Genomic DNA, 16078 nt, shown 5'->3' with positions numbered 1-16078 from the left:
AAAAAACACGCTTCAATTTACCCAAAAGTTACATTGTAAGAAACCCAAAGTTAGCCTTTGTTGCAACGGAAGGGCCGAGCGAGCTGCTCCAACCGCAATTTGTTGTTCTGCCATCCTCAAAAATGTTCCTGAAGTTTTGTTTCGATTCCCTTTCTTGAATCGATTTAGAAGAAAATGTATTCCCCATTGAAAAGCATGTCAGTGGCAATTTTAATGTACAGACAAACTGCTTACCTAAAGATAGGCCTATAATTTGTATGTCCTTTTCTATAAAATAAACCATAATAATGCAGTCGTTCGTCTGTGGCATTTTATTAATAGGTCCGTAGAAGAGTTGAAATTCCTAAAAAATGACCTGTGTTTCGATAAAGTTTGGGAGTAGTGCTTTCTGCTATCTAGCCAGGCTTTGATGGATCATGGAGGATGATACCCAAGCCTACATCCGAATGGACTACAGGGGGTAACCCTGTTTCAGCCCCAGGAGTAAAAGTAACAACAGCCCCTGTAGAAATAGCTGATTGAAAGCCAACACCTTGAAGTGGCCTTCAGGCAGATTGCACGTCACAACGCAAACAGTTTCCCGCGTCTGCTTTCCGTACGGCCGTGTGTACCCCAAACTCGACACAGACAATTATAATGCTGCATGCATACAACACAAGACCGCGACTACCGCTCTGTGTATGCTGACGAAACACTTCGCGTATAGATTATGCACGAGGCTCTTTGTTCATGACTGTATCTGATTGATACTAACATCGCAAACTCAAAATGGAGATGGTGAACATAGCTTCATGCAGTAACCAAGAACTCATGACGGCCATCAGGAAATATGAGGGCATCTACAATAAATCCTGCCTAGATTATAAAAGCCCATTCTACAAACGTAAAGCCTGGTTGGCGATTGCCAATGAGCTACACTCAGACGTGACAACCGTGCACACACGCTACAACAACATTCGTACATCGTTCTCAAGATATTTGAAAAGTATCCGATATTTTCGAGGTGGACTGGACAGCAGTAGTAGCGGTATTGCTATCAAACCTAAATATGAGTTTCTTCGATGGCTAATTGTGCATATTAAGCACAGGAAATCAAAGGCAGTGACGTATGATGACGCTATGCAGGGTCCATCTGGTAGGTACAAACCATGGCACACAGACAAGGATTGTCTGTATACCCGATATGTATGTAGAGGTATTACACAGGTTTCATATTGACCTTTGACTTGGGTGATCGTGCGTTATATCCAGTCTGTATGAGCTGCAGGTGTATAGCGGATACGGCTGTGTATTGTTTAAAACATGTCTGAACAACAAAACACAAAACGGCGATTCGGACATTAATTATGATGGTATTTGAGGCATTGCATAGTGTGGAAGTGTCTACATTACAATGTATATGGTTTGCGGCAACGTGACCATGTTGTGTGTATCTACTTGCCGGGTATATTTTTTTTCGAGGACTATTTGCTTTAAATTCTACCAGCTGAGTAGAATTGGAACTCGGGAGACTTCTCAGTTCTGAAAAGAACAACTCTTTTCTGGCAGAACAGTTTGTTCTGCTTTCTGGGTTAGGTAGAAAATCGGCCTGGACTAGCTTCTTAAATAGCTTCTTAAAGTTGTTAAATGATTTGTCTCAACGTTTCGAGCTTAATCTAGTCATCTTCTGCTGTTTTTGAAAAATGATTTGAAATTATCGGAAAGTATATATAGAAATACTAATTGACATCATGAAACGACCGAGCTTAAAATTCACGGCATTGTACACCAATCTGGCGTGCATTTTCTCGAAAACGTGATATGAATAGCCCGAGTGATAAATGTATTCTTCTCAAACATCGGGAAAATATACCTTTGATTTGAGCCATCGATTGTTTGAAGACACTGTACACTATTGGTAATCGTCAAAGACCAGTCTTTACACTTGGTGTATCTCAACATATGCATAAAATAACAAACCTGTGAAAGTTTAACCTCAATCGGTCGTCAAAGTTGCAATAAATTAGCGAAGGAAAAAAACACCCTTGTCGCACCATGGTCACACGAAGATGCTTGATTTCGAGACCTCAAAATTCTAAATCTGAGGTCTCGAAATCAAATCCGTGGAAAATTACTTCTTTGTCGAAAACTACGTCATTTCAGAGGGAGCTGTTCCTCACAATGTTTTATACCGCCAACCTAGTCTCCCTATTACTCGTCACCAAAGGTTTTATGCTAATAATTATTTTGAGTAATTACCAATAGTGTCCACTGCCTTTAAAGTAGGATGTTTTCTGCGTGTTTGTTCCATTCTTAGCGGCTGCCTACTGGGAGGAAGAGGACGAGGATGAGATCGACCAGGTAATTGACGACGATGAAGACGTGCACCAACTGAACATCCCGAGTACCAGTCAAGACTTCCCAAAGGTTGAGCCGGCGTTCGAACCCGAGACCATTAACATAGACGACTCCCCACAACAACACCAACGACAACACCCACCACCGACACGATCGTGGTCGCATGCGCAGCCAGTCGAAAGGGACACCAGTATAGGGTCGACAGTGATGAACACAATTCAGCATGTAAATGACACGTATACAATGTACGAAGGAGGTAGGAAACCAGACAACCTGGATGAGGATATGCTGTTTTGTTTGAGTCTGGTGCCCAAAATGAGGAGGGTACCTGGTAGACTTAAGACGTCCGCACAGCTTCGCATCTTGCAAGTTGTGAGTGAACTGGAGATGGCTGAAGCCGGGTCAATGTAACAAGCCTTGAACTTGGCTCTTGAAGGAGCGAGTAAACTTGGCTCTGGTCAGGGTCATCTCTATGAGGAACACGTAACTTTGTACTGGAAAGTTGCAAAGGGCACCACAGCAAAAGCACAGGGCACCTCTGAGAAGTTTATGTGGGTTATCTCGAGACATGATGTAGTCATTCAGTTGTTTTAACCCTGGTTCTTCTCTTTATTACACATTGTTTATCTATTTAGTGCTCTATATGGGGCGTGGTGTACCCTAGTCTTGACTATCTACGTTCATTTTGTAATGTAGATATCACAACACGAGCTACTGTCCACAACACGAATTACTGGAGAGGAGATAGTTGTATCACACAAACAAGTCAGTTGGTTCGATGTGGGGCTTTCACGCGCAATGTATCCGGTGAGATCAACACTTGGATATAAAATACTTTAAGGACTAGGTGAAGTCTTTTACTAAAGAATTGTGCCTCATATCGGCCCGGCTTGAATTCAATTTACAATTGAAGGACTAGGTGAAGTCTGTTATTAAAGAATTGCGCCTCGTCGGCCCGGTATGTATTTCAAATTTACAGTTTGTGTTTTGTTTAGTCGTCCGCAACCCACATTTGAAGCTGTGATCCATCATTACCCCCCAGCCACACCCTCCCCTCCATCATATAGGGACCACCCCTCTACCCCTCGGTCCCAAAATGTACCCATTAGGGTGCCTTTAACGGAACCATCTTAGCAACTGTCTGTCTATTCTAGAAACAACTAAAGCAGCTTCCAGACGCACACGGAGCAAAGAGTTTATATTTAGAAACTTAAATTAAACTTCCTGGCTGCAATTAATAAAAATTGGTTCACGCACCCTAAACGGAAACGCCACAACGGTACGGTGCGCATGTGCACGTATACGCAGTCTTTCAGTGTAGGTTGACTCTGAGTATACAACCAATAGTAACCGAAGTTATGCACATTTTTGATTAATAACTTTGTAGTAATTAGGGCTGTTTTAGAGGGAAGTGGATGTTTGAGGAAGACTCTATAAAGTTATTTTAATTTACTGATGTAAGAAGAATCAATTGACAACACTTCTAGCTTCAAGTCGACATTGCATGAAAACAGATCCGATATTCTCGAGTAAGTATCATTTCCTTAACTTCCTCACTTTGTGTCAACTTGACTTATACACTGACTTGTGTGCTTGCAAGACGGCGGCCATTTTTAATTGGTGTGTACAAACCTCAGTAATCGTACCGGAATTCATGGCATTAGAATAGTCGGCAGACAAAACTCGACACGCATATACAAGTGCAGTAAGGTTTATAGCATGCCTTACGTGAAAACTATACCTATATAAAGCGCTGAACAAAATAACGAAAATCAGACCAACCGCACAACGTATTACCAAGTAAAGGAAACACGAGTCGTAACTATTAAATCTACAAAACCTATTTTAAAAGTTAAAAATGTTATGAAAACAACATACATGTGTAAGATAGATAAATGTACATTGACCAAGAACACATTAAAGCAGGGAACATAAATAGAAGTGTAGTTTTTTAACGTTTTTGGTTGAATAATGAGTTAACAAGCTATATCATTGTTAACAACTAAACAAGCAACCTCTAAAACTGAAATTTTTACATGGGTTGTCTTCTTTACAAAAGTTGGTTGTGTGTTTCCATTAGAACTCTTTACCGACTATGTACATGTGCATTCACATTCATATTATTATTACAATGACGTCGTGTGACACGCAATGACATGTGGAAACTGACAAACGCTGTGTCACCTGAGATGCAGAAAATGCAATGACATGGCATGTCACACTAAACGTCACCTGTCATTGTCGATTCTGCGACATCAACAAAAATGTTACTTGTCTATATACAATGAAGACGCAATCCCGACGTCATACTACCACTCTCGCAAACACCACAAGGTCTGTTCCTCGTGTATTATTATGAAGACACTATCCCAGCGCCATATTGCCACCCACAAAATAAGGCCTATAACTCGACTTCATAGTTGTAAATTAATTGCGCGGGGTTTTCAGAAAAATCAATTGGCTTTAGTTCTAGACGTCATAACTCAAGTACGTCCATATATAGACAACCGGAGTCTAACAATCTCACAAATTCCCAAATGGGCGATAAATCCCAGACCCATCCATCCGCATTTGGGCGACACAGCTAAATTCTTGAAAAGTACAAATCATTTCATAAATTCTGGGACGCAATTCTTAAATGTTATCACTCCCTCTTTTTCTAATTATACGGAATAGTTGGGTGATTCATTTTCTCAGAGGTATTTTTACTTTTAGGTAATTTTTTTGAAAATTTGTCATAAATCCGTGCTTCCTTTTCCAATTAAAGGAAATAATCACTGGTACACGTGGTACCCATGGTCATGTTATGATGTTGCACTTCAACAAGAGCAAGGCCAACTGGCACTCTGCCTGATGGTTTGTGCCAAGTTTAATTCGCACAATTGACATAAGTTTTTGGTGCGTGGTTTCTCTCATCAGCCCCCCCCCCCTTTTCCCCCAGCCCCGATTCGAGTGGGAGTGTCGACATTATCAAAGGTCGTATATCGAATGAAACAGACTAAACCTTGAAATCCGTCTGTTCTTATCTTTCTCTTTTCAGAGAGCCAGGAAACTCCCTTCACCCTGAGCCGTAATCAGGATGGTGTGGTACTCCATCCCGTGGAACTGGGTCATCCCTTTAATCGTTCTGGTCGTCCTGCTTTTATTCGCCATTGCCTTTGCCTGCTGCTGTAAATTCGGCTGCAAGAAAACCCCACGGCACAGTAACCCCGAGGTCATTCTACATAACATAGACGCCGTACAGGTCATCAGTAACCCAACATGTGCCACCGTTTTCGTCCCTGTCGATGGTAAAATCGCCGGCAACGTCATCGACGACGAAGAGGTCGACTTGGGACTCGGTACGAACAAAAAGACGTTCTCCTCGTCGATGAGGCAGAAGAAGTCTAAAACGGATAGAGTTGCGGCAGCCAATGCAAGCAGAAATAGCAAGAAACTGCTGGTGGTTAACTCGCACATGGATGCATTTACTAATCCCGAATCGGATATATCACTGGTTCCCATGGACTACCGGGGAAATACGTGTAAAGAGTACCATAATGCAGTGGACATGGAACACGATACCGGCGAGACGTCAGAGTCTGCGCCCATGATACCGTCACAGAGGAAATAAACAATTTCAACAATCTCACATTTTACCTAAAAAAAACTGATGTCTGAAAGTACATACACTCAACAAAATTCCAGGTCAAAATCATGACCTGGATTACGGCTGACAAAGAAGCAAAATAAAGGGATTTTGTTCAGGAGACTACGTAAAATTGACCCACTTCTGGTTCAGTTTGAGCACAAAGTAAAGTTTAAAACACCGTCTCCTTGTATAGACTTGTGAACAAGTCGTTTATATTGTGAAAGAACATCGCCATTATCGCGAGAATCGCGGATAGGCGGAACGCTATCACAGCGACAAAAACCTTACGACTTGTCAACAAGTCTATCTCCTTGATGTACCGGAACTCATGTAAAATAATTAGAAGTACCTGGAAAGGCAGTCTGTGTGACAAATAATAGAAATGATTAGAACTGGTTATGAGAGCAACATTTTCCTGGTGTCGGAATGGTTCAATAGACCCAACTTAGTTTTCGAAATTTAAGACGTAGGCTACAGGTTCTGATGACGCTAGTGTAAGATAAATGTTTATTCACAAATTTATTTCGAAACTTTGTTTTTTTTATGTTAGAGTAAAACTGTTATTTGACTGATTGTGTCATATTTTGTATTTAACATTTTGCATGTCGAAGTCTGCCGCCATTGCATTCTCTTTGTATGAGTGACAGAAACAAAACTAAATCATTTTGAACACGAAGGCTTTCAAAAAGTTAAATGACTGAACAATGCATTTTTTTTAATCCACTAATTTGATACAGTTTTATAGACGCAGAAAATTGACACGATGAGTGATGGTTTTAAGAAGCTTATAAATAATTTGCAAACGCAGTTTCGAGAGTGGGTGGATTTGTCGTTTATTTTCCCGTTCCGTGAGCACAACCATTTTTTAATTGATTAGAAAATATTCTAAGTACAAAGTGGTTTCATATTCCAATTACATTAAAGACTCTGGACACTATTGGTAATAGTCATAGACCAGTCTTCTCACTAGGTGTATCTCAACATAATGCATAAAATAACAAACCTGTGAAAATTTGAGCTCAATTGGTCGTCGAAGTTGCGAGATAATAATGAAATAAAAAAACACCCTTATCACACGAAGTTGTGTGCTTCAGATGTTTCATTTCGAGACATCAAACTCTCAACTTGAGGTCTCAAAATCAAATTCGTCGAAAATAACTTCTTTCTCGAAAACTACGTCACTTCAGAGGGAGCCGTTTCTCACAATGTTTGATATTGTCAACCTCTCCCCATTACTCGTTACCAATTGAGGTTTTATGCTGAAAATTATTTTGAGTAAATACCAATAGTGTCCACTGCCTTTAATGCTGTTCGTGAGCCTCAAAACGTTTTAACAATTTTAACTAGCAATTGCCCATTTGAATTCCCAAGGGGCATAACATTATATTCCTTAAACTTATTTTTCCTGCAAAATAACTGATTCCTCCCTTTTTTTTTAAGGTGAGCGGGGCCACTACACCATTCAAAAACATCGTTCACTCCGGTCTTAGAAATGCACGAAATTCACAAACAAACTGTTAAATAAAAAATCACCAGAAATATTGGCGATAGTCGAAAAATCAAAGGTGGAATTGTTTCAAAGTCCTTGTGAAATAATGCTCTCTGGATTTTAACCGCTCCGTGCACAAATTGATGGCGCCCTCTCTTCGGATTCCTAACAATATTTCATTTTATCACTATGTCATCCATTTTACATTGGGTGCGTTCGTTTAGCTTCCCTGGGTCGACCCTGGTGTGTGGCGTTTTCTTTTTCCAGGACGAACGTGTGCAGATAATTACCCAAGTTCGTCCTATATAAAAAAAAACGCCACATACCGGGGTCGACCCAGGGAAGCTAAACGAACGCACCCACTGAGAAAGTGAAGCTTCCAACCGTCACGTCGGACCAATCAAAAGACAGATATAGGAAGCTTACGTCACTGCACGTGTATCCAATAAAATTACTGTATCCGATGAAATCACTGGTTCTGAAAAGCATACCTGTCTTATCCTTGCGGATAAAGACAGGGGACCAGTCTAATTGACCAGTTGCTATAATGTACTTTAGTCAATAGAGGGCCACGAAGTGCCGTGATGCACGGAGCAGAGAGATTGTCATCAAATTTAAAATTAATCTCTCAATTTGAGCAAACAAACAAACAAACACCTCTACAAATAAATATACAAGAACATGAATAAAGACAACAGTTGTAGGACTATGACTCCCATCGTCAAATAAATTTCCCTAGCACGCTAGTAGAGTACATCACTTTTGCGTCTTTATGACATAAGGCCACTTGTCATTTTATCAAACAAAGGACACTTGTTTTCAGCACAGCATCCATCCCCCCCCCCTTACCCCAACGTCAACCAGCGCCCAATGTCATAACGCCTGTAAGCATACAAACCTGCTAAGCACAGAAAGGTATTGCTTAACAGAAACAGGTTGCCAGCCAAAATCGAATTAGTTTACAAACACATGTACATTGTTGTTAATGATGCCGCCGCATTCAATTTTTGATTGGCAAAAATATTGTTAAGTTGTAATATTTTGCTGGACAGCTTTATGAAATTGGGCCCTGATACTGACCCGACGACTAGTTCGTGATCACTCTTTCGTCCACTGAAAGACCGTCAATTATAACAGCACTTTTGTCGCTGCCGCCATTAACAGCGACATAAAATAGCTGCTTTTCCGATTCGTACGGTACGTTCATATGAAGCTCAACGCTCGCCTTCTGACTGGTTCCCGCTTCACCATCACCGTCTACTGTATGCAGTCCGCATTGTCGTAGCTTCACCTTACAGTATATCGGATACGTTTCGCCTCTGTCAACCAGTTGAAAATCGTAGCAATCGCTTGTTGGTAATTTAGCGGTGGATTGCATGTTATAGGCACCAGCTTGGTTCAAGTTTGAAGGGGATAACATGAGCGATCCGTCCTGTGAGATCATTAGTCTCATTCCTTGAACTTCAGCCGGGTCAGGCGGATTTACCCCAGTGCTCCGTATGTAGATGTATACTCCAGATTTCCCTGCAGACGGAGCGGCTGTATCGGCGTCTACAAATTGCACTCTCCCGCTTACAACTATGGTCCGTGTGGTCTTCATCTCCGGTTTGTACGGAACTTTTGAGACGAGCCAGCTCCCGGATCCGTCCAACACGGCTTGCTCCTTGCCGAGAAACGCTATGGAGTTCTCGTTTATAAGAATCGGATCCCATAGGTTCCGGTTCCAGACTGGACCGTTCTTATCGTCGGAACTCACGGAGAACTTGGTGCCTGGGGAAACTTGTTTTATATTGTCCAGAATGCTTGAGGGAAGGTCGTAGAATACTTTCTTGGGGTCCATGACCTGTCGGACGTAGACGAGTTCAGCAACGGGAATGATGTCATATTTATCTGCCCAGATGTTTACTGTGAACCGACTGGCGAGGCTAAGCAACCACTTCAGCTGACGGGTTGATTTTCCCGCGAAAACAGCCCTCACTGAAAACGAAACAGGTAACTTGGTTGTGGCACAAACTTTGGCCATTGCAATGACTTGTTGCCAACTGTATCTTTGTTGGATGGGGTCAGGGCTCCATGCCGTGGACCATCCAAGGGATAGGGATAGTTTGGGTAACTGACTACTGGTGCTAATCATCTTGACAAAAGTTTCGTGGTTCACGGTGAAATCATTGCTGTTCGGACCGGGTAAAATATTTGCATGTAACCAAATCGGGGCATGTAGAAGTGTTCTGAGATTTGACAGTACGGGCACGCCATACATTACTGAGTGGGTGCTGCCAAAGTTCAACTTAACGCCTTTGTTGGAGAATTTTGCAACTATGGTGAGCCAATCGGACAAAGTGATGTCATGCTCGGTGTTTGGTTTGGACGCAATGACGGCCGTACCGTTCGTCTTTTTCACATCGTTGTCCCACTTGATTTGAACGTCGGTTTCAAGCATCATGGTCATAAAATCTGTAAACATTAATGTTTTAACATGAATTACCTTACTAAAGGCACTAGACACCATTGGTAATTATTTAAAATAAATGTAAGCAAAAAAACAAGTTCATTCACTCATTCTTTTAATAACATTTATTTCAATGCTGTCATTCAATACAATAAATATGTTTATATTTTTTACAAAAATACATAAAATACAAAATGCAAATGAAAGAAACAGAAATCAAATAAAGCCTCGATATGCAATATTGCAATAAATGATAGCATAAAAAATAAACCATGATTGAATATGGCAGAATCAGTAAACCAAAAGTTGATAAAGGAACAATCAACAAGAAACACTGAAAAGAGTGTAAAATGAGCTGAACCGATTTCATCAAAACAGTCGCTTGGAATAGCAAAAAAGAACCCCAAACGTTTAACGGATTGTGAGGTAAACAAATCTTTAAAGTCACTGGACACTAATGGCAATTTGTCAAATACCAGTCTTTTCACTTGGTGTAACTCAACATAAACTTATGCAAAAAATAACAAACCTGTGAAATTTTAACTCAATTTGTCATCGAAGTTGCGAGATGGTAATGAACGAAAAAACACCCTTGTCGCACGAAGTTGTGTTTTAGATGCTTGATTTCGGGACCTCACAATCAGGTCCCGAAATCAAATTCATGGAAAATTGCTTCTTTCCCGAAAACTATTTTACTTCAGGGGGAGCCATTTCTCACAATGTTTTGTACTATCAACACTGATCGCTAACAAGTTTTTTATGCCAACAAATATCCAGTGCCTTCAAAAAGCAACTCATTAAACTAAAATTTAATACTTGCCCTTTAAAGCTTCCATCAGAATTCCCCTGTTGTTCACTTCGCTGTACCACGAGATCTCTTTCCCGTCAAGGTACATTGTCAAGAAATAATCTAGGAGTGGGTCCCCCGTGTGTGACGTCTTCTTCTGGTCCATGGTTTCAACAGAGGGCGGCATACGGTCTTGACCTACGTCAAAATAATAGGTTTGCATGATAATGACGTCATATCCATTTTGACTACGAAAATTCTACACAGGCAAAGCCACTAGTCAATCATTTCAAAATGTTTTCATAATAAATGGTTTACCTCGAAATTCTTTCTCGAATAAATCAGTCACTCTTGTCTCTCCTGCGAAGAGTCCACCAACTGGAATGAAAAGCAAAATAAATAAATCAATCAATAATGTAAAAGGAACTGGACAGTCTGCTCACTTTGTGTATCCCACTTTGTTTATCCCTAGTGCCTTTAAATAATTATAAACACTGTTCACTTTGTGTATCCCACTTTGTTTATCCCTAGTGCCTTTAAATAATTATAAACACTGTCACAATTGAATTATTATTCTGACAAAGGTGACATAAAACGGGCAAACACTGGGCGTAAAACCAAAAACACTCCAGGAAGCAGTTAAAGAGTGGGCTCACTCTTAAAATCAATCTTTACAACATTTTGTACCAAATGCCTTTGTGTATCAAATGCCTTAGTGACTAATCTTTTTACAGAAAACAAAACAATTAAAATATTGTTATCCTCGCGTGGCTGTGTACATGGCTTTTGTCATTTTACTATTTCGATGTGAAGTTTAAGAGTGTGAAGTGTTTGCCTGTACTATGAAGGACGGAAAGTGGCCATCTGCTTTTCTGGTATCGGAATAGCAGAAAAGCAGCATTTATGTTTTCTATATGAGAATTTTTCTCCTTTTCTACGTTTCTGCTACCTGAAAAGCAGATTGAACGTTTTGTGAAATTGCATTTTCTACGTTTCTAACTTTCTGTTACCAGAAAAGAATGTTTTACTTTTTCTCCTAATGCTTGCGGACGAAAAGTGGTCATTTGCTTTTCTGCTACCAGAATAGTAGAAAAGCAGACTTAACGTTTTGTGAAAATGCAATTTTCTTTTTCTCTGCTTTTCTGCCACCTGAAAAAAAAGATTTTACTCTGGCGGCCGAAACTGTGGTCATTTGCTTTCCTGCTACCAGAATAGTAGAAAAGCAGAACGTTTTGTGAAAATGCAGTTTTCTTAGTCTCTGTTTTTCAGCCACCTGAAAAGCAGATTTTACTTGGGCGGCCGAAAAGTGGCCATCTCCTTTTCTTCTTTCAGATACCGACCGGAAAATCATATTTTACCTAGGCAGTAGGTGGCAGAAATGTGGCCATTTGCTTTCTCGCTTTCAAAGGACGGCCCGTGAACGTGAACCATGAAAATGCGCACAATGCACGACGCCGAACTGTGTTTGTGTTTGTGTTGGGGAACCAATCACGTCAGTCAGTCGAAACTGGAAGACGCAGGCGGCGCGGCATCTCAAAGGAAATACTCTGGCGGAGGTTTCACGGCTACCATCCAAAATAGACTTCAAGGATTATTTTCTTATAAAAAACACGGTCAGTCATACAGTTTCCCGAGTCAAATGAAACAGGTGACACGTTTGGACTTGTTCAATAAACTGAAATATTCACGGGCGGTCCTTTGAACGAAAAAAGCAAATGGCCACTTTTCGGCCACCTATAGGTAAAATATGATTTTCCGGTATCTGAAAGGAGAAAAGGAGATGGCCACTTTTCGGCCGCCCGAGTAAATCTGCTTTTCAGGTGGCTGAAAAGCAGAGAAATAGAAAATTGCATTTTCACAAAACGTTAATTCTGCTTTTCTAATATTCTGATAGCAGAAAAGCAAATGGCCACTTTTCGGCCGCCCGGGTAAATCTGCTTTTCAGGTGGCAGAAAAGCAAAGAAATAGAAAATGGCATTTTCACAAAACGTTAAATCTGCTTTTCTACTATTCTGGTAGCAGACATGCAAATGGCCACTTTTCGTCCGCCAGCATTAGGAGAAAAGGTAAAACCTGCTTTTCTGGTAACAGAAAAGTAGAAACGTAGAAAATGCATTTTCACAAAACGTTCAATCTGCTTTTCTGGTAGCAGAAAAGTAGAAAAGGAGAAAAATTCATGTAAAACAACCATAAAATCTGCTTTTCTGCATTTCTGATACCAGAAAAGCAGATGGCCACTTTCCGTCCTCCATACTGTACGTCTGGTGTTGTATGTAAACAACATAACATCACGAAAGGCCTATAATAAAAACAGGGGGGGGGGACTTCCCCAAATATTTACACAACACCGTTGATTTACTGTCTCTAAACTTCTCTTCAATTTCATCCAGTTCGTGGTTAACATTAAACAATTTTGTCTTGAGGCTGGTTTGACTCATAATCTATTTGTGTAGTAACATCGTTGATTGTCTCAGCCATTCCTTTACAAAACAGAACTCGAACTTTGTTTCTGGGTAAATTGGGGTGGTTTACTTTTTTGCAAATTCAAAGTTTCAGCGGCATGCTATTTGTGGTTGGGATTATAAATTATACCATGTTCTATCTCGACCTCCTGTTACACTTCGTCACGTTTTTTCTTTTTTACAAAACAGCATTTCGGGTTGTTTTTTCAAGAATGTAATTTTTCGAGTTTTGCCATGAAAGGGCCGGACTCTGTAAGTGTTCAATGCTTACTATTGAAATAAATAATACACACATTATAACAGAGTCTTTGAAGTGATAAGGCAAAGTGATATGACACAATAGGAGACTTTCCAACGCTAGGCGGCAGCAGACATACCGGGTAAAATAAATTTCCATTGTCTACGTAGTTCTGAACATGCGCATAATTCTGAGAACAATGGATTTACCCGGTAAGTCTGCTGCCCTCTATCGTCCCAGAAAGTCTCCCATTACAAGAGCAAACAAAAACCACCAAACACAAGAAATTGCTATTTCTCTTCCGCTATAACTGGCAGTCACTTAGTAAATTATTCTCATCATCAAATATTATTAAACAATTAATTTTTTTAAGAATCTAAAGGAAACATACCACTACCGGCTTTCCCGCCAAATACATCTCCTTTACCTGTTGTTGACAAAACAGAGCATTAGTATTAATCGCACAATATAGAGTTTATCACATCCAAAAGCCCCCCCCCCCCAACCCTCCCTATTCACATCTAATGTCTGCATGGTTATTATAAAATTGTTATTAATCTATTATTTATATTGCGTATACATTGTAATAGCCTACTTTATCATAAACATGTTATTGCGTCACTGAATGTAATGTTAATCTATGTATTGTAAGATGAATGGACAACGATGAAATAAATGTTAAATAATAAAAACTAAATAAAAAAAAAAAAATGGTTTATTCTCATAATACATTTACATTTAAAGGCAGTGGACCCTATTAGTAATTACTCAAAATAATTGTTATCATAAAACCTTTCTTGATTACGAGTAATTGGGAAACATTTATATAGTATAAAACATTGTGAAAAACGGCTCCCTCTGAAGTAACGTAGTTTTTGAGAAAGAAGTAATTTTCCACGAATTTGATTTTGAGACCTCAGATTTAGAATTTGAAATCAAGCATCTGAAAGCACACAACTTCATGATACAAGGGTGTTTGTTCTTTCATTATTATCTCACAACTTCGATGTCCGATTGAGCTCAAATTTTCACAGGGTTTGATATTAATTTTATGCATATTATGTTGAGATACACTAAGTGAGAAGACTGGTCTTTGACAACTACCAATAGTGTCCAGTGCCTTTAAAAGACTAATGTCTATATGCCTTCGGGAAGTTCACAAGTCTTCACTTCTCACGCGAGTCCTTTATACATTGTACTCAATAGTCTTGATGCAAGACTTATTGTTTAAATATCACTTCCCGTGTAAATGTTGTAGTCGCTTCTCAATAGAAACGTCTTGTACCAAGACTGCGTCTCCAAGTGACCGGGACTGGGAGGGGCTCCATCGTGATCTAGGTCTACAGCACCAAGATCCGGCTGTAATATTTTTTTTTCTGTACACCAAAATTGCAACTGTCGTAGTGCTTTTCAATGGGAAAATCCTCTTAAAAAAAACATCATAAGGATGGCAATTCTATCTAATGTGCTGAACATAATTGCAATCCGACCTGCCGTCTGTGGCGCGGGAATGGCGCTCAGCAGTTAATGAGTAATAAGGGCCTTTGGGAAAACACTTTAGTCTGTGCAACGGTTATAAGTATTTTGTGAAACAGTTCGAAGCAGTTCTCGGTAATGAATTGAAATGTGTTCAAAACATACAGGCAAATGTACTGGTGGCCCTATTTTCCTAAAATCACAACACGATATTCGGTTCCTGTGTGGTTGTATAGGATATTACAGTAGGTCCTATAATACACCCCGAGTATAGGCCTACGGCCACAGTAGGCCTACAGGGAGAGTGTGTTAAAATTATAATGCAACTTGCATGCACCATAAAGCACAAGTTAATCATAGTTCAAATGACTTACTTCCCCGCCCTGCAGCCACATGCAGCCCGAGTTTCCACAGCCTTCCCAGTAGAACAATGGAGACTGCAGTACTGCATAAAATCAACAGCGTCAAAAAGCGGCAATACCGACCCATCCCGAACCGTCGGAAGCGCATTTTTTTTACGGCCGACAAGTTAGGGTGGCCGTTCCGTCCGGGGGTCGTCGTGCTGGGTTCTGAAGACGGGTCGGGTGAGCCGTGTGAAGTCAGCGTGTTGGGGGCGCTGGAGGTATCTACTCGGGGCAGCAGCGAGTTCTTCACGGCAGTGGATAGTACGCGGATCGATGAAAGTGATCGAATTAGGGCAACGGAACTTTTGTCACAAGACGAACTTGCAGACACTGTGTGTGAGACACGATAGTGCACACAGAACCGAACTGGACGTTTTTATTGATTTTGGAAGCCGTTCGATCTAAGTTGTAGGCCGAGTTAACGTTAACTGTGAGTTTATAGTGTTTGTTGTTCAACTCTGGAAATCATTCGAATTATGAGTTATGACCCTCCAGGTAAAATAATGTGTTTTTGTAGCTCAACAAAATAATGGTTGGATCTTCCAAGTTACGTACTGGTCTATGTTTTTGCGCACTCGATTGTTTTGGACAACTCTTTTAAACAGCCGGGCAAAATGAGCTGCAGTTATGTTTTGTTCTTTTGTGCAGCCTTTATTTAAAGAAGAATTAAGCAGGCAAAACAAACGTACTGTTCCTGTCTTCGAGAAGGAGTGTTCGCTCAAATTCCACTCAGGTTTTCTGAAGAATGTCGGCTGTTGTAATATCGCCACAGTTGTACTGCCGATGTGTTGTTGTTTTTTTGTGC

At 40.4% G+C, this 16078-nt stretch overlaps 2 protein-coding genes across 2 annotated transcripts; one reads left to right on the top strand and one right to left on the bottom strand.

The window, feature by feature from the left end:
• The first annotated feature begins 585 nt into the window (after nt 1-585).
• LOC117304863 lies at nt 586-6775 on the top strand. Its single transcript, XM_033789489.1, has 3 exons — nt 586-1135; nt 2297-3295; nt 5378-6775. The coding sequence occupies exons 1-2, from the start codon at nt 769-771 to the stop codon at nt 2746-2748; spliced, it is 819 nt and encodes a 272-aa protein (XP_033645380.1). The 5' UTR covers nt 586-768; the 3' UTR covers nt 2749-3295; nt 5378-6775.
• Nucleotides 6776-7799: 1024 nt separating this feature from the next.
• On the bottom strand, nt 7800-15358 carry LOC117304337. The gene is made up of 5 exons (XM_033788727.1): nt 15244-15358; nt 13785-13820; nt 11012-11071; nt 10727-10891; nt 7800-9911 (listed from the first exon to the last, which is right to left on the bottom strand). Exons 1-5 carry the CDS (start codon nt 15356-15358, stop codon nt 8545-8547), a joined length of 1743 nt encoding a protein of 580 aa, XP_033644618.1. The 3' UTR covers nt 7800-8544.
• Nucleotides 15359-16078: the final 720 nt, after the last annotated feature.

This window comes from Asterias rubens, chromosome 21, assembly GCF_902459465.1.
Source record: "Asterias rubens chromosome 21, eAstRub1.3, whole genome shotgun sequence".
Taxonomy (NCBI): Eukaryota; Metazoa; Echinodermata; class Asteroidea; order Forcipulatida; family Asteriidae; genus Asterias; species Asterias rubens.
The sequence above is the reverse complement of the archived record's forward strand: the minus strand, read 5'-3'. Positions and strand labels throughout refer to the sequence as shown.